General features: G+C 40.9%; 1 protein-coding gene across 5 annotated transcripts in view; it reads right to left on the reverse strand.

The window, feature by feature from the left end:
* The window catches only part of HOMER2 (homer scaffold protein 2), a 139155-nt gene that overhangs the window by 18531 nt on the left and 93211 nt on the right, over positions 1-27413 (reverse strand). For 4 of the 5 annotated variants that reach the window (XM_081293019.1, XM_081293017.1, XM_081293016.1 and 1 more), the window contains 2 exons: positions 19472-19628; positions 7505-7636 (listed from right to left, as the gene is read on the reverse strand). In XM_081293019.1, the coding sequence (XP_081149145.1) occupies positions 7505-7606 (102 nt within the window). In that variant the 5' untranslated portion in view covers positions 7607-7636; positions 19472-19628. Of the gene's footprint in view, positions 1-7504; positions 7637-19471; positions 19629-26803; positions 26882-27413 lie in introns of all 5 variants that reach the window. The other variant, XM_081293020.1, reaches the window with a different exon arrangement.

Consider the following 27413-nt stretch of genomic DNA (forward strand, 5'->3'; position numbering starts at 1 on the left):
CACAGGTTTGAAACGGGGCTTGGGAGAGGCAGTAAGGACCTACCCGTTGCATTGGTCACCCGGCAAAGGGAAACGAACTGTCGCCATTTGCAAGAGATACCACCATGGCAGAGCACTGACTTCACCAGACTGCGGCGGAGGAGATAATTTCTTTGAAACCTGCGGCTACAGCATCAAATAAATTTATAGGAGTAAACAGTAACTCAGCAGTCAAACAGAACAAGAAGTAACATGAGCAGCATGAAAAAGAAGAAAAGGAGTACAAACAATGCAGGACAGCCTAAATATTCAGGAGGACCTAGAGTCATCAGAAAAATGGTCATATAAAGAACTCAAGGAACACCTTAGACAGATGGAATGGAACCGTAAAGAGGATATGAGACAGCAAATTCAAACAGTGAAAGAACACACTGAAAACGAATTACATAAACAGATAAAAGAAGAAGTTAAGCATCTTTATCAGGAGATAGAGATTATAAAAAAATCAAACAATAATTCTAGAAATGAAGGAAACGATAAACCAAATTAAAAACTCAATTGAGAGTATCACTAACAGAGTGGAGCAAGTAGAAGCCAGAACGTCAGATAATGAAGACAAAATATATCATCTTGAAAAGAGTCTAGCCAACTCAGAAAGGCTGGTAAAAAATCACGAGAAAAACATCCAAGAGTTATGGGATAACATAAAAAAACCAAACTTACGAGTCATCGGGATAGAAGAAGGTACAGAGATTCAAACCAAGGGAATGAGTAACCTACTAAATGAAATAATTACTGAAAACTTTCCAGAAATAAAAAAGGAAACAGATATACAAATTGTAGATGCATACAGGACACCGAGCACACAAAATCACAGTAGACCAACGCCAAGACACATTGTTATGAAGATATCCAATATACAGAACAAAGAGAAAATATTAAAAGCTACAAGAGAAAGGAGGCAGATTACATTCAGGGGTAAACCAATAAGGTTAACAACGGATTTTTCATCACAGACGCTGAAAGCAAGAAGATCATGGAACAATGTATTTCAAACACTGAAAGACAATGGATGCCAACCAAGAATTCTGTATCCAGCAAAATTAAGCTTCATGTATGACAACGAAATAAAAATCTTTCATGATAAACAAAAGTTAAAAGAATTTGCATCCAGAAAACCAGCATTGCAAAGCATCTTGAGCAAAAAACTACACGAGGAAGAAATGAAAAACAATAACCAAAACCATCAGTGGGAAGTACCTCAGTAAAGACAGACGGAGGGGGGAAAGCTAATCATGGAGAAACAAACTAAATTAAAAAAAAAGGATAAATAATCAAACATGGCTGGAAGTACAAACCATATATCAATAGTAACTCTAAATGTTAATGGCTTAAACTCTCCAATAAAGCGACATAGGCTGGTATCATGGATTAAAAAAACAAATCCAACAATATGCTGCCTCCAGGAGACACATCTGATTGGAAAAGACATACACAGGCTGAAGGTGAAAGGATGGGAAAAAATATACCACGCACACGGTCCTCGTAAGCAAGCAGGGGTGGCCATCCTCATATCGAATAAAATCGACTTCAAGACTAAGTTAATCAAAAGGGATAAAGAAGGTCATTATATACTGTTAAAAGGAACCATTCACCAACAAGACATAACAATTATCAATATTTATGCACCAAATAATGGTGCTGCGACATTCATAAAACAAATACTCCTCAAGTTCAAGAATCAAATAGACCACAACACAATAATTATGGGTGACTTCAACACACCTCTCTCACTATTGGACAGATCCTCCAAACAAAAGTTGAATAAAGAAACTATAGAACTCAATACCACAATCAATAACCTAGAATTAACTGACATATATAGAATATATCAACCATCATCAAATGGATATACTTTTTTCTCAGCAGCACATGGATCCTTCTCAAAAATAGACCATATATTATGCCATAGGGCAACCCTCAGTAAATATAAAGGGGTGGAGATAATACCATGCATTTTATCTGATCATAATGGAATGAAACTGGAAATCAATGATAAAAGAAGGAAGGAAAAATCCTACATCACATGGAAAATGAACAATATGTTACTGAATGATCAAGGGGTTACAGAAGACATAAAGGAGGAAATCAAAAAATTCTTAGAGATAGATGAAAATACAGACACAACTTATTGGCATCTATGGGACACAATGAAAGCAGTTTTAAGAGGGAAATTCATCGCCTGGAGGTCATTCCTCAAAAAAAGAAAAAAAACAACAAATAAATGAGCTCACACTTCATCTCAAAGCCCTAGAAAAGGAAGAGCAAAACAACAGCAAATGTAGCAGAAGGCAAGAAATAATTAAAATCAGAGCGGAAATCAATGAAATTGAAACAAAAGAAACTACTGAAAAAATTAACAAAACTAAAAGTTGGTTCTTCGAAAAGATAAATAAGATCGACAGACCTTTAGCCATGCTAACGAAGAGAAGAAGAGAGAGAACTCAAATTACTAACATACGGGATGAAAAAGGCAATATCACAACAGATGCTACAGAAATACAGAAGACAATTAGAAATTATTTTGAAAACCTATATTCCAATAAAATAGAAGATAGTGAAGACATCGATAAATTTCTTAAGTCATATGATTTGCCCAGACTGAGTCAGGAGGATACACACAATTTGAACAGACCAATATTAATGGATGAAATTGAAGAAGCAATCAAAAGACTACCAACCAAGAAAAGCCCAGGACCGGATGGGTATACAGCGGAGTTTTACAAAACCTTTAAAGAAGAATTAATTCCAATACTTTTCAAGTTATTTCAGGAAATAGAAAAAGAGGGAGCTCTGCTAAATTCATTCTATGAGGCCAACATCACCCTGATTCCGAAACCAGACAAAGACACCTCAAAGAAAGAAAACTACAGACCAATATCTCTGATGAACCTAGATGCAAAAATCCTCAATAAAATTCTGGCGAATCGAATACAAAAACACATCAAAAAAATTGTGCACCATGATCAAGTAGGATTCATCCCTGGGATGCAAGGATGATTCAATATACGGAAATCAATAAATGTTATTCACCACATCAATAGACTTAAAGATAAGAACCATATGATCATCTCAATAGACACAGAAAAAGCATTCGACAAAGTACAGCATCCCTTTATGTTCAAAACATTAGAAAAACTAGGGATAACAGGAACTTACCTTGACATTGTAAAAGCTATCTATGCTAAGCCTCAGGCTAGCATCATTCTGAATGGACAAAAGTTGAAGGCATTCCCTCTAAAATCTGGAACAAGACAGGGATGCCCTCTATCACCACTTCTATTCAATATAGTTCTCGAAACACTGGCCAGAGCAATTAGACAAACGAAAGAAATTAAAGGCATAAAAATTGGAAAAGAAGAACTTAAATTATCACTATTTGCGGATGACATGATTCTATACCTAGAAGACCCAAAAGGGTCTACAAAGAAACTACTAGAACTAATAAATGAATTCAGCAAAGTGGCAGGATATAAAATCAACACGCATAAATCAAAGGCATTTTTGTATATCAGCGACAAAATTTCTGAAACGGAAATGAGGAAAAACACTCCATTCACAATATCCTCAAAAAAAATAAAATACTTGGGAATCAACCTAACAAAAGAGGTGAAAGATTTATACAATGAAAACTACAGAACCCTAAAGAGAGAAGTAGAAGAAGATCTTAGAAGATGGAAAAATATTCCCTGTTCATGGATAGGCAGAACTAACATCATCAAAATGGCGATATTACCAAAAGTTCTCTATAGGTTTAATGCAATGCCAATCAAAATACCAACAGTATTTCTTGTAGAAATAGATAAAGCAATCATGAAATTCATATGGAAAAATAAAAGACCCAGAATAGCAAAAGCGATTCTAAGCAGGAAGTATGAATCAGGCGGTATAGCGATACCAAATTTCAAACTATATTACAGAGCAATAGTAACAAAAACAGCATGGTACTGGTACCAAAACAGGCGGGTGGACCAATGGTATAGAATAGAGGACACAGAGACTAATCCACAAAATTACAACTATCTTATATTTGATAAAGGGGCTAAAAGCATGCAATGGAGGAAGGATAACATCTTCAACAAATGGTGTTGGGAAAACTGGAAATCCATATGCAACAAAATGAAACTGAATCCCTTTCTCTCGCCATGCACAAAAGTTAACCCAAAATGGATCAAGGAGCTTGATATCAAATCAGAAACTCTGCGTCTGATAGAAGACAAAGTTGGCTCCGATCTACATATTGTGGGGTCGGGCTCCAAATTCCTTAATAGGACACCCATAGCACAAGAGTTAATAGCAAGAATCAACAAATGGGACTTACTTAAACTAAAAAGTTTTTTCTCAGCAAGAGAAACAATAAGAGAGGTAAATAGGGAGCCTACATCATGGGAACAAATTTTTACTCCTCACACTTCAGATAGAGCCCTAATATCCAGAGTATACAAAGAACTCAAAAAATTAGACAATAAGATAACAAATCACCCAATCAACAAATGGGCTAAGGACCTGAACAGACACTTCTCAGAGGAGGACATACAATCAATCAACAAGTACATGAAAAAATGCTCACCATCTCTAGCAGTCAGAGAAATGCAAATCAAAACTACTCTAAGATACCATCCCACTCCAGTAAGATTGGCAGCCACTATGAAGTCAAACAACAACAAGTGCTGGAGAGGATGTGGAGCAAAGGGTACACTTGCACATTGCTGGTGGGACTGCAAATTGGTTCGGCCAATTTGGAAAGCAGTATGGAGACTCCTGGGAAATCTGGGAATGGAACCACAATTTGACCCAGCTATTGCCCTTCTCAGACTATTCCCTGAAGACCTAAAAAGAGCATACTACAGGGATACTGCCACATCAATGTTCATAGCAGCACAATTCACAATAGCTAGACTGTGGAACCAACCCAGATGCCCTTCAATAGATGAATGGATACAAAAATGTGGCATTTATACACCATGGAATATTACACAACACTAAAAAATGACAAAATCATGGAATTTGCAGGGAAATGGATGGCACTAGAGCAGATTATGCTTAGTGAAGCTAGCCAATCCCTCAAATACAAATACCAAATGTCTTCTTTGATATAATGAGAGCAACTATGAACAGAGCAGGGAGGAAGAGCAGGAAGAAAAGATTTAACATTAAACAGAGACATGAGATGGGAGGGAAAGGGAGAGAAAAGGGAAATTGCATGGAAATGAAGGGAGACCCTCATTGCTATACAAAATTACATATAAGAGGTTGTGAGGGGAATGGGAAAATAAACAAGGAGAGAAATGAATTACAGTAGATGGGGTAGAGAGAGAAGATGGGAGGGAAGGGGAGGGGGGATAGTAGGGGATAGGAAAGGTAGCAGAATACAACAATTACTAATAGGGCATTATGTAAAATTGTGGATGTGTAACCGACGTGATTCTGCAATCTGCATTTGGGGTAAAAATTGGGAGTTCATAACCCACTTCAATCTAATGTATGAAATATGATATGTCAAGAGCTTTGTAATATTGTGAACAACCAATAAAAAAAAATTAAAAAAATAAATAAATAAATCATCATCACCAAAAAAAAAAAAAAAAAAAAAAAGAGCAGAGACTCTAGTGTTGCCAGAGACTGAATGACTCAGGAAGACAGGACACTCCTCCTTAATGATAGGACATTTTCTTCTGTCTGAGAAAATTTAGAAGTGGCTGCCCTTGGAGGTAGGCACAGCTCAAGGTCTCTTCACTTCTCTGAGGCACAAAGAATTGAACTTCAACAACTTGTTCTAGGTTTTTGTCTGGAGTTTTGCTTTTGATTCTTTTCATAGAAACTTTCTCCCTTTATCCTTCTAGCTACTTCAGTTCCTCTGAATACTAAAGAAATTGTTCCAGGAGGCTATTACTGATTCTCTCAAACCATCCCGAGCTTCAGGAAGGAACCTCTGGTCCTGGACAAGATCAGGAGCCTGTGTGAAGATGAGCCCAGTCAGGACCCAGGAACCTCCCCAGCAGTCTAAGGTTCCCACACCCCTTCCTCTGGCTATGAGGGAGTTGGGAGAGCCCTGGGGAGTGGGGCGCTGCCACCATTCCCTTCCCTACTGGGCACCTCTACTGGAGGGAAAACCATGCAAACCCCTGTCCACTCCAGACAGAGGCTCTGGCTGCTCACCCTGCCAGTCACCATCAAGAACACTTGCTTCCAGTTTACATAAATTCTCTCTGCCCTCAGGGCTCTTGCTCCTCTTTTCCATCTCACAACATGGAACACAAAGGAACTCAAGTAGCTGAGGCTGTAGTATGCAATTCCCCAAGAATCTGGAATTTTATGGAGCTCCTCCTAGGAACAGGGATGATGTCTCTGCACCCTCAGTGCCTAGCACAGTGTCAGCAGAGCAGGAGCCCAATAAATACCTGCCCAGATAGTCAGCCAGACATTAATGACAACAGTCTAGATGAAAAAACTTCTACAGCCATGCTTCTGGAAACCAGCCTAATTCTAGCTGGCCTAGCTTTTCAACTTTCCCTTGGATTCCTTGAGATACTCTGACATTCTTCTAATAAATTCCTATGTCATATAAACTAGTCAATATTACTTTCAACTCAAACATTCTTAATACTTACACAGGGCTCTTCTACAATCCTAAAAGGAAATTTATTCTCCTGAAACAGGCTTTCAGCCCCCTTAAAATGGCTGAGTAAGGCTGCTCAGAGACCATCAGTTTGTTCCCTCAGCTACCCCTATTCTGCAGTCAGCTATGATCTGCTCTGCAAGACCTTTCTAGTCATTCTCAGGTGTGTCTAGATCCTTGGAGAATGAATCAGCTATGAATCCTCTCTTGGGAGGGGGGAGCACCTCCCACACACATACACAGCACTGTGTGGCATTTTAAGGGATGTGGGGACTCCAGGCTAGAAACTCCTAGTAAGCATTATCTAACTCCCCTTTTCTGAGGGCTCCAAACAGAGAATCACTGACAGCGATGAATGTCAAAGACAAACTGTGCTATCCTTTAAAAGATGTAACAAGCTTGTTCCATCAAGATGCACTGCTGCTGGGAGCAGGATCATAGTCTCTTCCTCAGGAGTCCGGTGGTAAGGACCTGCCAACAACTCTTTCCTCACATGGACCCTGAAAATCTAGTAGACAAGAATTGGGCAGACAAGCCCACTAACCCTGCCAGACACAAAAGGCAGAAGCAGACACTGGAGGACAGGAAGGACTGTACTCACTGCTTCCTTATGCTGCAACCTCAGTCCCTGAAGTGGCACTTGTTAAGGGATGGATTTCCTGTTTTCAAGGAACCTGGTATTTGGGGAAGGGCACCTGCATTGGCAGCTCTGTGATGCCAGAAGGGTGAAGTGCAAGACCAAAAGGATTCTTCTTACTGAAAGCATCACTCCATCCCTCAGTAGGCAATTTCTGAATGAGAGCGGTATCTGAGGTGGTGCTTATTATGCTGTATAAAGGAATGTACCTTTGTCAGCTGCTGCTCAGAAGAAAACCCCAAACCAAACACCGTGTTGGCTCTGCTGTCTGCCCACTGCCCAAACTTCTGTGACGTTTTGGTGAAGGTCATATTCGGCGTGATTGTGCTGTTTATGATCACCTGCAGGAAAACATTCGAGAGGAGAAATGTAAACACTGAATTGGACACCACAGTCACGTCTTAAAATTACAGCGTACTTCTCTTGCCCTGTTATATTTGGTCCTACGTTCTTCTGGCACATCCCATGTTGAGTCAGATTCACAACAATGATAAGAGGCAATTTCAGACACTAAATAGACAGTCTAAAATAAGATCTTACATGTTATCAGTGGGAGAATGCCTCTCGTAAGTCAAGAATAGTATCCCAAACTGCTATTTATTGTCCCCAAATAGCCACACATCAGAGCACCCTTAGTGGTAGCCATAGCACACTTTCTTGTAAGAACTGATCTACATACCTGTTTTAATCACCTGCAGCTCCAGTGTCCAGTTCAACCATTTTAAATCTCCATAAGCAACTAGAGCCTGCTGCTTTCCAGCAGGAAGGAAAGGTACACTCCAATTAGGATAATTTGTGGAGAGTTAATTTATAAGGACAGTAATTATATAGGTGTGAGCAAGGCAGAAACTGTAAAGGATGCAATAGGACCCTGGTGCTAGCTCTCACTACTCTTGACCTAAAAGGAAGACTGAATGGAAAGGAGACACACCTTGAAAAGGGAGGATCATATGGAGCAGGCTGCCTTGAAAAGGGAGGTGACCTTCTGTTGAGGGACACAGCCAGCACAGGAACAAGAGCCAGGGGAACAAATACCATCCCCTATCTCCCTTTGACCTTCATTTGCTATTTGCCAAACCCATCCAGAAGTAAAAGGACCTGGGAGCCCATTGATGTCATCTGCAGGTTAGCCTCTCAGGAACCAGAACAGAGTGAAGAAGGGTAGAGAATGGATCTAGAGGGGTAAAGGGATGATATCCAGCACACCATGCATTCATTCACTCAATAAACATTTATTCAGCATTTACTATATGTCAGGCCTTCAGCTTAACCAAAGATATAAAGCTAGTAAACACAGTAAAGTGACCTGCCTGCTATCACTGGACATAATCAAGAAATGGGGCAGAGGAGAGGGCTGTGGAAAATGTAGATCTAAACCACGGGCTGGTATAGGAGAATGGCCCTGAGACCTTGGGGCTGGTGGAATTCTGACTCAGCCCCAGGCAGGACTGACATGGCAGGACCAAGGTAGACCTAGGGAAGGTATGTGGCTGAAAGTGGATCAGAATGGATTCACGATCCCAGAACACTGACCCTGGTCATTTTCCAACTTTTAGGATCTGGAAAGGACAAAATAATGCCTAGACACATCCAGAAACTTGATGGGTTTAAATCATTCTTCTGCCTGCCTTCACTGCAGACCTATGACCCAAGGTGAGTCACACAAGTCCCCTTGAATGGCAGTAGACAGAGACTGAAGAGAGTATGGGGCACAGCTCAAGTTTGCCCCAGGCTGTCCCAGAGTCAGTCAAGCTGTAATTATGACAGTGACACTCTGGTATTTCTTTAGAATGTAATTGTTTCTAAGGAATCTTTTCAGAGAATCTTTTATCTAAACCTTATTTTTACAGAAGGGTAAACTGAGGCTCATCAAGGTCAAGTGACTTGTTCAAAGTGATAAAACTAGAAAATGACTAAAAGGGTAGAAAGTATGTATTACTGAACTTCAAGAGCAGAATCCATCTATCCTGCTTGGAGGTTCACTCACCTTCTTAACTCTCCCTCCAAGACACTGCTTCTGCTCCACTATCTCTCTGCCTCTTCTAGGACTCCAGTTACACATGTGTCTGACCTGCTGAGTGTGTCCAGCATTTTTTATACCACCAATTATTTTTCCCTCCTTTCTTGGTTTTCCCTGCTTCAATTTCGGTACTTTTTACTGATTTGCTTTCTAGCTCACCATCCTTGGCTATTGATATTGAACCAACTGTGCTGTTAAATCTACCCACTGACCTCTTAATTTCAAATATTGCAATTTTTTAGTTCTAGAATATCCGTTTGAATAAATTTTAAGTCTCTGGGGAGACTTAGTTAATTCTTAGTCTTCTTCCCATCACCTATTTCATCCATTTTCCTCCTCCTTTTCCTTGAATATACTAATCGGTTATTTTAAAGTCCTTAATGAAAACTCTTAACATCTGGATTATATCTTAACCTGTTTCTATTATCTGGGGTTTCATTTTGACCTAAGTATATATGGTTTCACATTTTCCCATGTCTAGTAATTTTTTACTGTATGTTGGAAAATGGGTATAAAAGAATTGTTAAGGTTCCACATCTTCTACCAGGGAAATGTTCCATTTTTTCCTGCTAGACAAGTAGGTAGATAGGATATTCCTACTTCTCAGGGTTGAGGTTCAGTGCTGGTAAAACTCAGTCTATCTCTGGTTCACCTCTGTGTTTAGGGCAGCCCTTTAAGTGATTTCAACTGATGACTGGGTAGATATTCATCTCCTCTGCCATGAAAGGCTGCTAGAGATTCAATACTGTCCTTAAGAAGTTTTTGACTTAGTTCTGTAGCCTTCAAATCCATATATCTTCATAATTTAGCAAATCTTGAAGGGGCCTGGTCATGTATTTAGAGCCACTCAAGTCTCTCATTTTGTCATTCAAGCTACATGTAAACATCAAGATTTGTGCAAGTTCCTCTGCCTGCAGCAAACCAAGTAGCAGCAGGGACCAATGCTGGATGCCCAAGCCTCTCACTGCTCCTAGAATCATTAAATGCCCAGGTGAACGGATATGTAAGTGTCCAGAGTCAATTCCCCACTCTCTCTGGGCCTTTTAAGTCTCTTAATTTTTTTTCAGCTCCTTTGTAGAACTTTGCTCTCCACTCACACAGTCAATCTGAGAATTTTACTCTGCCTCTCAGGAATGTGTAGCCTAACTCTTTGCACTCTGGCACAGACCTGAAATTCAGCAAATATCTTGTGGTGAAAATCAGCCATGAATTTGAAAGGCACATCACTGCTAAATGCTTTGCCTATTTCTTTTTCCACCAGCAGCATCTCTCTATCTGAGCCAAGTCCATCTTTAGCCTGCATCCAGAACTGGCAAATGCTCTCAAGAGAGAGAGCTGCCAATTTCATCTTTGAGTGGTCCTCCTTTATCTCCCTGGAATTTCAATCTCTCTAGTCTTCATCATTTCTGTAGCACTCTGATGCCTTTAAATCATATTTATCCATTTTTTTCCTGCTTATTATCAAAGGGAATGGAACACTGGCCTGCTGGAATCTATATGCCTTACTTACAAGCAAAATGCTGAGTCTGTAGAAGTTCAGAGATGCAATTTACTACATGTCTCTAGGGACTTTTTCTATAATGTTAATGGAAAGCATGTGCCTTTTTATAAGAGAGCTGCTCATATCAATTAAGCAAAACTGTGTCCAGATGTGCTATCCCAGCTTACCAGTATGACTTCACACTGCAGCCACTCTCTAAGTCCTCTAATATCCCACCTGCCCATCTCTTTCCTCCCTTCTATAGCATGTTGGGAGGGGGCAGGGAGAGCAAATTCTGAGATCTCAGACCAGAGCCCACATCTTTTGCCTATCAAACTCACCTTAACTCATTCTCTCCAGTCTTCCAAGAGAAGGGTCCATTCACTCACCCATAACTAAGCCTCCCTCAGACCCCTGGGTCTCATGTCTTCATCTCCAAACCCAGGATGCTCCTCCTACCCACACAACTGCACTGTGTACTCACCACCATAGGCCAGAGTAGACAAAAGGTCTGTTCGCTCTTTGGACACAAAATGATGGTTTTGCAGAAACTCATTAGAATTCTACAGTGGGAGTTGCATTGTCGTCCTCATTCTCTACAACAGGCCAACTCTGCTGAGGGACTGCTTTAATCCTGGCTCAGCACAGCTACTGCTTCCTATCTCCAGCATCAAGATGTCTAGGCAATCATCAAACACAATCTAGAGGATTCCACAACATGGAGATCGACCAGGATGAGAAAATGAAAGCCCACCCTCTTTACCATGCTGCTCTTACTATTCCTCAGGCTGGCTCCTGGGGGCTTTATAAAGCCCTGGCTGGCTCCCAATAGCTTACCCAGAGCTTTAGGATTTCCTAGCTCCTAGATGGCCATGACCATGTGGTTGATCTGAACAATCTTAGGGCCACAACAGTAAGCCCGACTCCACAATAAGAGAGACAGCTGGTTGGCGTCCCTCCCAGAAAATTCAGTGCATTGACCTTCACAAAAGCAGCAAGAGTGACATCCTGAGCAATTATTCTGTCAAAAATGGTTAACCCCAGGCTCTTCCTCCTTTGCTTCACACCAACACAGTCACTCCATTCTGTGCTAAACTTGGCTTGGCCAAGACTAAGCCCTCTTGACAAGTTGGGCAGACAGAAGCTTCTAAGTTATGCTCCTTCTGTGTATGCTCCTCTCGGGTCCCTCCATTGCTGGCTAACTGTGCACTTGGAAGGCCGATTTCTCTTTGAGGTTCTGACTCATTTCTCACTTTCACCCTCCTAAGATGAGAATGAAAAGAATACACACATGAAAAGATCTTTCTCTGCTTGAGGTCTGTAGTGATGAATGCAATGTGCAGTCATGTGGGCAGCAGGGACATTCTGAGGTTGGGGACAAAGAGCTGGGGCCAAAGGGACTGAAGGAGGCTTAGTTCTGGGTAAGTGATCCTTCTCTTGGGAGACTGGAAAGAATAAGTTGAATCTGATGAACCTGAATTATAAGCTCAATTTTGCTAACCAGGTGGAAATGGCTTTACCATTGTTATTATTATGAACTCACCAAAGTCAAAACATGTTAGATGATACCAAGTGTTTGGGCAAAGATGTGGAGTAATAGAAGCTGTCAGAGATTACTAAAACCATTTGAAAAACAAGGTGGCTTACTCTACTAAAGTTCAAAATGTACATTTTTAACACACAACAATTTGAATCCTGAGTATATGCCACAGAGAAATTTTTATATAGGTATAGGAAGAAAAATGTACAAGAATGTTCACAGTAGCAGTGCTTATAAAAACAATGTCTACCACCAGCAGAATGGATAAACTGTGATATATTCATACAATGAAATAATATCTACCAGAAAAATTTCTTTTTCTTTTTTTATAAATATTTATGTTTTAGTTGTAGTTGGAAATAATACTTTATTTTGTTTATTTTTATGTGGTGCTGAGGATCGAACCCAGGGCCTCGAATGTACTAGGTATACCCTCTACTGCTGAGACACAACTCTAGCCCCTCTTTTTTTGATACTGGGGATTGAACCCAGGGACACTTTATCACTTGAGTGACATTCCCAGTCCTTTTTCAATTTTATTTATTTATTTTTATTTTGAGACAGGGTCTCACTAAGTTGTTTAGGGCTTTGCTAAATTCCTAAGGCTGGAATCAAACTTGCAATCCTACTGCCTCAGCCTTCTGAGTTGCTGGGATTATAGGTGTGCACCACCATGCCAAGCAAAGATACAATTTTAAAAAGGGGGGAAAAGGATTTGTAAAGAACATACAAGAAGGTCCCCAGTATGATTCTATTTGTATAAAAGTCAAAAGCAGGCAAAACTAACTTACTGTTTAGGACAGGGGTCAGCAAACTATAGCCCTCAGGCCAAATCCAGCCTACAGCCTATTTTTGTAAATAAAGTTTTATTGGAACACAGCAAAATGTATTCATTTACATATTGGTCCATGGCTCTTTTCTTGCTACAAAAGAAAAGTGGAATAACTGCAACAAAGACTGTACAGGCTATAAAAAAAATAAGTAAATAAAATTATTCTCTGGTCCTCAAAAAGAAAAAGTTTGCCAACCTGTGGCTTAGAAATACATATGCATGTAGCAAAACTCCAAAGAAAATCAAGGAAATATTTAATACAAACTTCAAGACAGTGGTAATTTCTTGAGGGTGAATGGAGGGGCATATTATAAGGGAACGGCCCACAAAGGGATTTCTGAAGTACAGATGGTCCCCAACTTATAATGATTCAACTTAAGATCCTTTGATTTTGATGTGAAAGTGATTCTCATTCAACAGACATACTTAAAATTTTGAATTTTGATCTGTCCCTGGGCTAGTGATATGCACTACAGTCCTGTTTCACGATGCTAGGGAGCAGCAATGAGCCCCAGCTCACAGGCTATGACGTGATCAGAAGGTTAACAACTGATGCTCTACCGTGTACCATGTGGCTAAGTGAGGGTATTCAGTAGGCGAGGTGTATTCAATACACTTTGAACTTGTGACATTTTCAACTAACCATGGGTTGATCAGGTTGTAATCTGACAATATTCTAAGTCAAAGTGTATCCACCCATTCTGAGTCAAGGTGGTAAAGCATGCACTTCTTCAACTAAAGGGAAATGCATGAGGGTTCACATTATTAGATGTTCAATGACCATGTAACAGTTGAAAACAAAGTCTACGAAACAATAACCTGGTTGTTAAGGAGGCTAATCTTCAGGTTGAGCAGAGTATTGTGAAGAGAGATGGCAGTGTCCTCTCTGCATAGAGACACTGGAGAATCATGCTGGGGACAGAAGAAGTGGCTAGACCTGCAGGTTCCAGTCTCAGAGGAGATACAGGGCTGAAGATGACTGTGGGATGAGCAGGAAAATGGTTATGTAAGGGAAGGATGTCATACAGCAGGAGGAAACAAAGAAAGAAGAGGCCTGGGGCAGGAGGGTGACTTTAGGCAGCAACTGAGAAAGAGCAGGTCAAAGAGTGCAGACGTTATGACAAAGTTAGGAAGGAATCCCAGAAGAACGGATTCCTAGAAGTCCAGAAAGCAAAGAATGAAAACACAGGTGTTAACTCAACAGGATGATGAATTGGATGAGAACTGTGTCTCCTTGGGAGTGGGGAAGAGAAGTCTTGGGGGAGAAACTGAAGCCCAGAAGGGAGAGGGGCTGCTTTGTAAAGCACCCTGGGCACAAACTTTAAACGTGGAGTCCCAAGTTCTGCATATACCTATCTTTCTCGCAAATTTTCTCTGATATTTTACTAGGTGTAAAAGACCCAGTTCCTGCATATCACTGGAAACAAGTTTTTATAAAATGCACAAAATACCTGTAACCAAGAGCTACTTGTGACAAGCAAAAAAGTCTTTAGTCTTTCCTGCTCTGGACATCACCAGAAGCTGCTCATGAAATGGGGAGGCACAACACATGAAAGACTTTCATGAAAGACTCTAAAATCCAGGGAGTTGCAAGTTCAGAAAACATAAAAGTTTTCCTCAAGAGGCTGGGACTGGGTTACAGCAATTAAAAAACATGCTGCCTGCTTTCAAGGAAGTTGTTAATAGGTGCTTTAAAAAAAAAAAAACACAGATGAGGAAGAAAGAAAACCAACATTCATTGAAGCCCTACTGTGTGGTAGGAACCTTCCCACCACACTCCCTTATCAGAAGGTGCTCTACATTTATTCAAAAGAGGAAACTACAATGGTGGGTGTTCTTGAAAGCAATTTTATATTCCTAGAAGAAAATACCAAACAAGCCAGGATTTCAGATGTTTATAACAGCTAAACAATCATAATGAGACAGGGCTTGTGACACAGCCCTGCTAGCTATCTGTAGAACAGATGACCTCTAAGGTCTCTTCCACTCCAGGTTTTTTGTGGTCCTATAAATAACTGAGAATCAAGGGCAACAGTGTTATCCAGAGCACCTGGGATAAGCACCTGCTTCAGGCAAGCCTTGCCCACAGGCACAGCCAATTCCTCATAAGGATGGCAGTGACTAACTGGGTTTGTAATGAGTGCCAACAGCACAATGAAATCAAGTGCTGTGATGGCTCAATTAACCAATGCTCTGGAAACTGGAGTGTCTTTACAATGCAGTTGGCTGTTCTGCCCCCAAACTCACCATAAATCATGGCTGTTGGTGTGTGCTGCATGGCTCACAGTAATGCTCTGAGTTGGGAGATGCCCTCTGTCCACTGTCCATGAACAGGGCAACCCTAGGTCTGGTCCTTGGTTCTTTCTTGGCAGAGACCTTGCCCCTTCCCACTATCCTTCTGTGTACACTGTATACCTGCTGCAGCCTGGAGGGGAGGTGGGCAGGCCTGACTTCATCATCTGCTCACTCCCCCACCCACTTCTCTGGTGTGGCCCACTCTGATTGGTGCTGAAATTCCAAATATGGGCCAGGCATGGTCTTCCTCCAGAGAGCTCACAGTCTCCTGTAGCCCCATACACAGACACAAATCCACATAATTCCTAGAGTTTGGGGCAACACTGAGGCAACACACTCATTTCTTTAGGTAGCAGCTGGAACTCACACATGCAATACTATCCCTGAAAAATGGCTTAGTGTTTCAACAAGAATGAAGAACGGATCTGAATACAGAGTCTTCCTGTGATTAGCAGAACCAATTGCTCTCAGGAGTAGGACTGGCTCTTCATGCATCCTTCACCAAGTAGAGCATGACAAATGCTTGGACAGGGAAGAGGAGCTTGCTGAGCCTGGCGTGAAATGACAGCTGCTAAAGCTGCTGGCTACAACTCCACCACTCCTGGGGAGTCTGTGCTCTTCAGACTGCTCACAGTGGCTGGGTCTGGTGTGGCCTTTGCTCAAAATGATCTCCAAGTCCCTTCTATACCAGCACCTTGTTACAGAAGCACACCTACTCTGTTTGGAGAGGCAGAGCAGACTTGCTCTTCCATCAGCAACAGTCCTCTGCCTTGTGAAGGACCATTGACTTGGAAGTACCAAGCAGAAGCTTAAGGTAAGGATATTATGTGGCCAGGACAACAAAGAGAAGCCTAGCAATAGGTCCCAGATCTGCCCAAGGTCACAGAGATACAATCCACATGGCCCCAAAGGCTAATCTGTCATCCCAAATATTGATCTTAGTTTGATCAACATTTGGGATCAAAGGCCTAAAATGAAATGGGTTGTCTTAATGTGGTAGAACACAATGATGGGGAAGCCAGGAAGCATTCATACTTCTCTAGCCCAGCAGCATCCACTCTGAGTGGCTAGCCCATGACATCATTCTCTAGTCACCTGAGACCTAGGATGTGCAGCGGAGCAGGTAGTAGGGTTCTAGGCTTGGAAGGCCAGTGAACATGGAGCCAGGAATACAAAGAGGACAACCAAGCTGATTGTACAGAGACAATGGATAAGAATCTGAGGGGAAGGCATTGGTGTCAGTACAAACAAACAACAGTCATCTCAGCATACTTGACCCTATTCCAGTCCACAGGAAGGAAGGCCATCCATCTAGAGTATTTAGATAGGGTAGAAGCTGGGTTAGGGAAATTAGTACCCCAACCATGAGTGAGGAAGGTGCAAGCTGCAGAACACCAGGCAGTGGCCATAGCTGCTCCTGCTCTTCAATCTTTTCTCTATGCCCCACTTGACTGAGGAATAGCTGAAGGCACAGGATCTGGTCAAGACCTGGCTGTTGGTTTCACTTATTGTTGTTCATTGGGTCAAGAGTGGGTCCAGCAGGGCTGACATGGTGCTGGGATCACATCCAGTGCTCTGTGTTCCAGTTCTCCATGCAAGAAATTTCCCCCTATCTCTAATCCCTGAGAGCTAATGATAATTAAGTGCCTAAATCCTGTCCCTACCTCTCCATGTTCCAGGGCCTTCTGCAGAACAGGGCTTTGTCAAGTTCTCGATGCTATAGTGGTAAAGTTAGAACTCTTGAGTGGGCTATGGGAACACCAGGTGGCCGGGCATCATGGTGTGAAATGTGTGTGTATGGGCGGGGTATCCTGAGATCCTCTGTCTCCATCTCTATATTGCAGCAATTCCCCAAGGCCTAGGTTTTCAATTTCCACTTTTTAAATGCCTAACTTGTCGGATCCCCCACCTTGGGCTTGAATTAGCTCTGCTCCACAGTTATGGCCTTAGTCCACCCTCCTATACCCATCTGATTTCTCACAGCCATCTCAGTTGGCTCAGACTTCACCAAGCTGTCACAGCCTTCAGGAACTGCAGAGCCATAACGATACAGTGGCTGACACTGACAAATTACTAAAAGCCTAGCTAACAGGGCTAAAGCACTTATTCTAAGAAGTTGTTTTATCTATAGTTAAGCCCAATATATCCTTGGATAGTTCAACTGACAAAAGTACAAACCATCTAAGGATGGCAGATGAACTGACAGAATACACAGATAAAAGAAAGCAGGTCAGCTCAATTCCCCATCCCTATCAGAACATCCTGGAAAGAATCCAGGCGATTCCAACTCAGGGAAGAGAAGTGGTAATTACAACTGCACCATCCCATGTCTCCCAGAAGCTTAAAGAAAAAAATTAAAAATGAAATAAAAATAAGGCAACTACTACTATGTGCCAGGCACTTTCACGTTTCCTTACTATTCACCAGCCTCACCCTCACCCCATGCACTATCATCCTGCTTGAATAGATGAAAAAGCCAGTTCTTGTGTATCTAAAGATGCTTGCCAGCACCAGCCTGCCTAGCCTCCTCAGAAGTGTGAGCTTAGCCAGGTCACTGCCTCCCCTTAGACCTTGGTTAAAAAATGAGGAGTTCTGAACTCTTTCCCTGGATAGGAGAAAGGGTTGTGGCAACTGGAAGAAAGAGAAAAATCACAAGCCAAGTCACCTTCATCTGCAGTTGCCATGGTGCTGGAAGCACAAAGGAGGCACTTGGAGAACACAGACTGAAGGGAGAATTTGCCTTAAAAATGGGATCCTCATTAGATCAGAAGGCTCCAGAAGGTCTTACTGTGGGGGCGGGGCAGGAGGTGGATTTCCAAGGAGGCTTCCTCATGCCTTCTACTCTGTGAAGTGAAGGGAGAAGCCTACACCCAGGCCCCAACCTAGAGCACAGCTTCCAACTGTCTACTTCCTGTTGCCTAGGAAAGCTAACCTAGAGGCAGAAATCAGGAGAAAATGCAGATAGGAATGAGAAGGCCAGAGGCTACTGCATGGGTCCAGGCAACACTGTGCCTAAACAAGAGTTCAGGTCTTAAAACAGAAAATATTACATGTGAGGTATTCCAAAGGCAAATTTATTTGATAAACTTAGAAAAAGGAATGACTTGTTGTTTTTTGTTCTTTTTTTAGAGGCCAAATAATTGGGAAATCAAAACAGAGACATGGTTCAGAGGATAAAAAGGCACACTGAATTTCAGATGACAACGTGTATAAATGTCTGGCAGGGTAGATGCAGACTGAAGACTATAAAGCGGTGGGTTTATTTATTTATTTACAAAAAGACTTTGTGGTATTTCTGCTGGCATCCCTTCATTTTACTCCCATAATAGTATAGCAAAAATGTGGAGAAAGATAGCAGTCTAATGAAAGTGCCAGGAAAAAGGTATTTCACAAAATACACCAAACCATTTATTAAAAATTGACTTCCATGTCTAATGACATCAGAACCAGACTAGATATAATACCCAATGCTGGCAAGGGTACACTAAACTGGCATTTTCATAATGCTGGAAGAAAGAACCCTTTTGGAAAGCAATTTGGCAATATGTATCACGAGCCATAAAGTGTTAATATTATGGCCTAATATTCTAGGAATCTAGCCTAAGGAAATATTCAAAAGAAAGCAATAGAACTGTGATAACAACTGAGGATATCTAGCACACAAAAATGTTCATTATCTATAGTAGAGAAAAATTGGAAGCCACTTAAATATGCAACCATAAGGGAGAAATTAAGAGCACTATAGGCCCCTGATGGAATCATTATATAGGCATTAAAATGTTAGTTACAAAGACAGTGTGGTAACAAGGAAATCTGCTTTTCACTGGATTGCTATATTTTTAAAAGGACAGAAGAGCAGGATACGTGACTACACAGACATTATGATGATAACTTTCATGTTCAGATAGCTGGTTCTGGATACACCTTTTTCCTCCTACTTTTCAAAGGGATGGTACTTCTTTGGATAGAAAATAAGTGAGAATGTTAAAATAAGCAGGTGGGGCAGTACCTTGGCTCCATCCACACTGATGATCCGATAGCTATTCCTCGTGACATCGTAGAAGTAGGAAACAGTGACAGCTTGCTTACTTGCAGGCACCCAGTTCTTCTTGGTGCTGGGGTCAATCTGGAAGACATGTGCTCGGGTGGTGAAGATGGGCTGTTCTCTGTAAGAGGAGAGATGGGCATGTAAATTGATGCAACATGACTTTTATGTATAATTTATGATTTCTAGGCTACCTACTGCCCCAAAAGACTTTAAATATCTTGTTCAGAAAGATACGTATGCATGAGGACAATTACAATAAAAAAATGGAAGAGAAAAAAGACACACCAATGAGTAGTTTCTGCAACCCACACTCCGTTTGCAAGGCAACTGGCCTCATTGAGCAATTTGCTTAAAATGCAACTCCCTGTTGAGAATTTCTGCATCCCTGTCAAGTGTCCAGTTCTTTCTCTGACATCCTGTTGACATTCTTAGGATTTTTGGAACCATTTCAAATTTATTATGGGGGATTCTGTAACAAATTTAAGATTGTGCAAGCCATTTATTGCTTAATGTTATATTTCTACTAAGTACTTCTCAAATTTCCATCATGATTTTATATCCTTCTGGGTATCGCTTTAAATTTTACTTTTGGAATAATTTAAGGACTTTACAACTTGACCAAGCCTTAAAGTTTTATGTAGAAATCATCAAATTCACCTCTTTTGCTATTCTTGAGCTACAGTGTTCTGCCTTTTTCTTCATGTAGTTGCTAACCAAATTAGCACATTATCTGTGTTTCTTTCTGTTTAGTGGAGAATTAATTAGATCCTAACAATAGACATTAATAAATAAGGCAGATGAATAAAAACTGCAATGGATTGCACTACATAATCACATTTTAAGGTACCTACTTCACAAAATAACACAGACTCATCACAAAATATATTTATTTCTGAAGACAGGGTCTTTAGGCAAACTGTCTCAAAAATCCTTTAAGTGTTCAAAATAAGATGAAAATTGAAAAATAAAAGCAACCAGCTTTGCATAAAATTCTACATATTTAATAAGAACTTATTAGAAGTACAAAATTAAATCAAAAGGTTTAATTTTAGTTTAGTCAAATTAATTTTTAAAATTCTTAAAATGTCAAAAGAGATGACATAAAAAAAAAATGGACACCCAAGTGTATACAAAAGCCAAAATAGAAAGTGAATCTAAGTGCACTGGTCTCTGAATGGAGTACTTTTAGGCAAAGCAGTCTTTGAACTCATCCTGACTGTGGAAGAATCATTATTAGAAAAGAAAGCTCTTGAGGAGAAACATTTTCCTAGAAAAGCAATTTGCCATTTGAGCCTCATGCAAGGAACATGGAATAACATGATGGATGTCAGCATAGTTTCAGGGAAATGAAGAAACCTTCTTTATGACTATTTCTCCAAGGGCATGCTAGTAATGCTACTTGAGTGCAGTTGTTTCTAGAAGCCAGTAGAACAGCCAGAGACTACCACTCTTTGCTCCCTGAAACTTCTTTTCTAGGTTCCCCTGAGCAGGACAAGTGACTCTGGGAATGTGGATTACTAGGATATTTCACTTCCCTCAATAAAAACCAAGTTCACCCACCCACTCAATCCTAAACCAACACCCTTTCCAGTGCCTGGGTGTCAGCTGTGGAAACAAAAGGAATATTCTCACTGTAATTTCTCACATCTGTTGTCAAGATGCCAGGCTGTGAGGAAAATGTGCACAATGAATACAAGCTCTTGCAATCAAGTCCACATGGGGAAGTCTGATGTCTGGATGGCCCAGCTGTGCCACTGTCAACACAGCACTGTATTTTTTTTTTTTAAAGAGAGAGTGAGAGAGGAGAGAGAGAGAGAGAGAGAGAGAGAGAGAATTTTTAATATTTATTTTTTAGTTCTCGGCGGACACAACATCTTTGTTGGTATGTGGTGCTGAGGATCGAACCCGGGCCGCACGCATGCCAGGCGAGCGCGCTACCGCTTGAGCCACATCCCCAGCCCAAGCACTGTATTTTTCTAATCATCTAAATAAAACACCATAAAGAAAAAACCACTTCTTCACATACAACATTCTCTTGCATATGTAAGAAGAAAGGGTGATTTAAAGGGCAGTCACTACAGAAAATTTTCAGAGAATAAAACTGTACTCAAATCTCTGCCTCTCTCTTCCACAGCACTGAATGGAGGCCCATGGGTCAGAAAGAATTCTTCATTAGGGAAGAAGCCCAGGCTTTCCGATCTTTCATCTCGTTCCTTACACTGAGGTAGAGTGACTAGATCTAGGTGTTGGCAAGCTTAATATTTCTTCTGCCATCATGATAGAAATTAGCTCGGCATTTACTAAAAATATGAGTTCTCAGGCCCCATCCTATGCCCCCTGGAATCTGGCTCTCTGAGGAAGAGGGCTGAGGACTCCACTTCTAATAAGAATTTTGGGTGATTTTTTTATCTTCAAGGAAGCTGGGAATATGGTCACATTGGATATTATCAGGTTATCTAAGGAAAAATGGAAGAAGTAAGCCCTAAAACCAGGATTTCTCCTCCAGAATGAAAAAAAAATTATACATCATGATCCCCACAAAGTTCTCCCAAGCTCCAGGGGGCCAGCAATGGGACCCAAAACAGGTTCTCCAGATGCAAACAATGGAGGCAAGGGGCAAAAGAAAGGGAATGATGGAGGGCAGTTTGCAGTGGCCAAGCAGGGCCCTCCTGCAAGCGCTCTCTGCCCTGGAGGCCTATAGGAACAAAAAACTGAGGACAACAATGTGGAGAGAGTAGAGGAGGAGGGCAGGGAGACAAGAGAAGACAGCAGGGCTTTCTGATCAGTCATAAGCAAAAGCAGCCTGCCATTTGCTTGGTATGATTCAGGCCAAGGTGAGCATGTAGACCAGAAGGGCTCCATCTCCAAATCTGCCGTCTTGGCTCTGCAGATGGACTGAAGTTACCTTGGGTTATCCTTGAGACTCCATCCAGAAATGCAAAGATGTAGGGAGGCATGGTGAACTCAGCTGGACACACCCTTGGTCACCATAGCCAAGTCCTCCACAGATAAGTGGCTTCTCTCACACAGAGATCCAGGAGGGGACACTGCAGGGGGTCACACCAGCCCCATTCTGAGGGTGGTCACCATGGCAGGTAGCTATAGCCCTCCTGAGGCCAAAAACTTTTGTTCCTCAGTCCCAAGGCCCTGGACAGATGGGAGAACCTGCACAGCCAGACTGGCAGCAGCTCTGTATACAGGTACCCACCCATAGGACTATGATTTCCACATGAATAACCAAATCTGAGAGCACTGGGGAGTTTCAGGCTGTTCTTTTGAAATTCAAAGAGTCTACTGTTATTTCAAGAAGCAAGGATGAAAAGAACAGCCAGTGGCTGACATTTACTGAGTGTTTACTGTTCTACACGGCTTTACATGTGATTTCTCACTTAGGTTCACAACAATCCTATGGGGAAGGTGCCACACAGATGGAAAAACAAGAGGCCAGGTAAACTGCCTTGTGTCACATAGTTAGGAAATGGCAGATTTGAGCTTTGAAGTCAGTTCTAAGTGACAAAGAAAGCCTCCCTCTTAATACTCTTTCCCTAAAATGAGAGTTGTTTGTAGTATGCAGCTTCTGAGGTGCCTCCCAATGTAATCCCCTCCCCTTGAATATGGGCAGGACCTGTGACTTGCTTTTAACCAATATGGGAAAGGATATAGGTTGTCACTTGTGTGATTAGTTTACATAGATTGTGATTTCTGTCTTCCTAGCAGACTCTCTCCACTGATTTTCTCTTGCTGACTTTGATGAAACAAGCTAAGATGATGGGGAAACCCAAGTTTCAAGGAATTGAGAAAGGACTCCAGCCAACAACCAGAGAACTGAGGCCTTAATCCAATATCCCTGGAGGAACTGAAATTCTGCCAACAAACACATGAGCTCAAGAGCAGACCTTTCTGCAGTACAGCCATCAGATGAGACTCATACCTTGGCTAACACTTTGGTTACAGCCTTGTACGAGACCCTGAAGCAGATGATCCAGCTAAGCCTTATTCAGATTCCTGACCACAAAAATATGGTTCTTATATTAACACATATTAATTGTATGAATTAATGGGATTTATTATGTTATTTCCATATATGCACACATGGTGCATGGATAATGCCCATCCACCCTTCTACCCCCAAACCCCTTCCCTTTCCACTCTTGCCAGCACCCTTCCCACTCTCTTAAAGTTCCTTCTTAATTTCTTTCTCTTTCCCCTGCTTGCTATACTTCACCATTTTTAGTGACCACTATTCTGCTTCATAGTTCCATAAGACTGACTTATTGTTTTTCCTAAACAAGTAAGAACATTGTGGTATTTGGCTTGTTTCACTCAATATAATCCTCTCTAGTTCCATCCATGTTGCTGCAAATGACAGTATTCCATTCTTTTTAATAGCTGAGTGTAAACATACCACATTTTCTTTATCCATTTCCTCACTAAAGAGCACCTAGATTGATTCTATATCTTGGCTACTATGAATAGTGCTCAATAAACATGAGAGTGCCCTTATCTTTCTGGATGTCAAATCCTTGTTGGATGTACCATTTGCCAATATTTTCTCCCATTCTGCAGGTTATCCCCTAATCCTGTTGACTGTTTCCTTTGCCGTGCAGAAGCTTCCTAACTTGATATAACCCCACTAGTCTGTTTTTACTTTTGTTGTCTATGCTTTTGTCCTATCTTTAAAAAAAAAAAAAACTTTGCTTATACCAATGTCTTGAAGTGCTTGCCCTATGTTTTCTTGTAGCAATTTCATTGTTTCAGGTTTAAGATTTAGGTCTCTGATCTATTTTGAGTTGATTTTATGTATTATGAGAGAAAGGGATCTAGTTTTATTCTTCTACTTATATCCAATTTTGCCAACACCATTTACTGAAGAGACTGTCTTTTCTCCACTGTATTTTTTGGTTCCTTTGTCAAAAATCAGTTGGCTGTATGAGCATGGATTAATTTCTGGATCTCCATTCTGTTCCATTGGTCTACGCATCTGTTTTTATGCCAGTACCATATTGTTTTAGACCACCCAACCTTTTTTGGGAGGTGGTGGTGGTGGTGGGGATTGAACTTAGGGTCTGTGCACACTAGGTAAACACTCTTACCTACTGAGCTATGTCCCTAGCCCCACCATGCTGTTTTAGTAATAGCTTTGTAGTATCTTTTGAAGTCAGGTATTGTGATGCTTCCCAGCTTTCCCCCTCCCGGCCAGGATTGCTTTAGCTATTCTGGGCTGTAGTTCCATATGAATTTTAGAAAAAAAAATTTTCTGTTCTATGAATAAAGTCATTAGAATTTTGATGGGAATTACACTGAATTTACAGATCATTTTCAGTGGTACGGTAATTTCTTCCAATTCATGAACACAGAATATTTCCATTTTTTTGTGTGTTGTCTATAATTTTTTCACCAGTGCTTTCTAATTTTTTGTTGTAGAGATCTTTCTTTCACTTCCTTGGTTAAGTTTATTCCTAAATATTTTTTTTGTACCTATTGTGAATGAGATTGCAGAAATAAATTTTTAATACATTTTTAATTGCAGGTGAACATAATACCTTTATTTTAATTTTATGTGGTGCTGAGGATCGAACCCAGTGCCTCACGGTTGCTAGGCAAGCACTCTACCTCTGAGCCACAACCCCAGCCCGCAGAAATACATTTTTATGTACATGTGTGTATATTTTTTCTTTCCAGTTCTGGGGATCAAACTTAGGACCTGTGCATGCTAGGCAAGCACTCTACACCCCCTGGCCTCCAGAAATATGTTTTAAGTTGCTAAGTTTGTGGCAGTTTATTACAAAGCAATAGATAACTAATACACTGTCTTTCATAGAAAATGTACTACACACCAAGTAAATGATACATATTCTCATTTAAATTTCTCCCAAAAGGGCTGCTAGTGGACAGCATTATCCACATACATAAGTGAGCATCTCAAGACAACTTCTGCAACCTGAGCAACAAATTTCGACATTTTTAAGGGCAAAATCAGAGAACTTTACAAACTCAACCCCAAAATTCAGAGAAGCAGACCCCAACTTTGAAAGAGTATTTTGCCTCACCTGAGAAAGTAAAAGATATGGAACTAGGACAAAGAAGGCAGTTCCTATAAGCGTACAAATCAGTAAAAATAGAAAGATTCAAGAGAATCATAACTTTCCAACCAAGAGGCCACATTTCCTTCCCAGCAGGGAAAAGTGGAAGAATGTGTGTGCCAGAGAGCAGAAAATGCCTTCATATCCAATTTTATTCTCCTTTCTTTGGTGTTCAATGCTCAGGGAGTATATTTCAAATATACTCCCATTCCTTCTTCACTGCTTTAAATAGAAAGCAGATGTTTCCGGATGGCAAAATGCTTCTTTAGGCAGACAATATAACCTACTGTTCTCTTGTATAGTCTTTTTAGAGCTGAATAAACACCAATTGCTGTTCATTGAACACATTTTGGAACCTGACAGTAATTGTCCCCAAGAATAATTAGACAGTCTGTGCAGCATATGTATGTTTGGAATATGAAAACCACTCGGCAGAGAGACCACTCTTCCTTTTTTTGGCTTCATGTGAAATGATTCTGCAAAGAACTGGCAATAACTACTTTCTACAGAAAAAAAAAATGATGTTCTAACTTGTCATAATCCTTCACTTGCAATGCTTAGCACTAGCCTTTTTTTCTGACACAACTCTGTAAAACCTCATGATTCTTATTTTTCCTACTTCTATTTGATTTGACTTATAACAAACTATTCAGACATTATTTTACAGCTGTTTAACAGTATTTCAAAGTCTCATAAGGTGCCTTAATTAGTCTTGAGTCTTGAATTCCTTCAAACAAGATCCATACAACAGCAAGAAAAGTTTTCCCCCACCCCAGATGGGTTAGGCATAGCTTACCCAGCTTCAAAGGCTTCCCAGGCTCTGTCCCCGACAGGACCAGCTCAAGGGGCTTTGGAACGAGCACCTAGCACTCGCCCCTCACTAGACTGGCTTCTGTTAATTTCTTCTAGCACTTCTGCATCATCTGTACTTCCATGTGTCCATGCCATTGCACTTGCCTGTCACTGGGCTCAAAATGTCCTTCCTCTGTTTGGCCTGAAGAATTTCAAGTCTTGCCATAGTATCTCGTGAGGTCTGACACATGCTCTCAGCTTTCTGTTATTGTTGTTTGTTTCTATGGTTCTTAGGATGGAACCCAGGGACTTATACATGCTATGCAAGCACTCTACCACTGAGCCACACCCCCAGCCCTTTCAGGGCACAAGCTTTTTGGCTGAGCACCCATTTTAAAGGACCACCTGGTAGGCTCACCTGGCTCCTGGTCAGCACTCCAGATGGTCATCAGGCCCCCAGCCAGCAGGGCCAAGTCCCCAGAGCCTAGACAGAGAACTAGGGAAAAGGATAGACAGACAGAGCATTTTCTCACAGATACTCCTATGCAAGGAATCAAATTTACAAGCATATTGGCATTCTATTCCCATATGAAAAACACATAAGATTACTATAATTTACAGATATGACTGCGTATCTAGAAAACCCAAGAAAATCAACTGAAAAAGTGAAAAATTCAGTAAGGTGCCTAAGTATAAGATGACTAACTATAAAATACATCAAGAGCCTTCCTATATATACAAATAGCCAGATAGAAATTATTATTTTTAAAAATTTTTTATTTGCTCTATTTAGTTATACATGACAGTGGGATGTATTTTGATATATCAAACAAACATACACAGAATATAACTTGCCATTTTGTGGTTGTACATGATGTGGAGTTATACTGTTTGTATATTCATATTTGAACACAGTAATATTATGTTCAGTTCATTCTTTCCTATTCCCATCCCCCTCCATTTCCTTTATTCCCCTTTGTTAATCTAGTGAATTTCTATTCCCTCCCCTGGCTTATTGTGAGTTAGCA

This window comes from Spermophilus citellus, assembly GCF_964194105.1.
Source record: "Spermophilus citellus genome assembly, chromosome: 4".
NCBI lineage: Eukaryota > Metazoa > Chordata > Mammalia > Rodentia > Sciuridae > Spermophilus > Spermophilus citellus.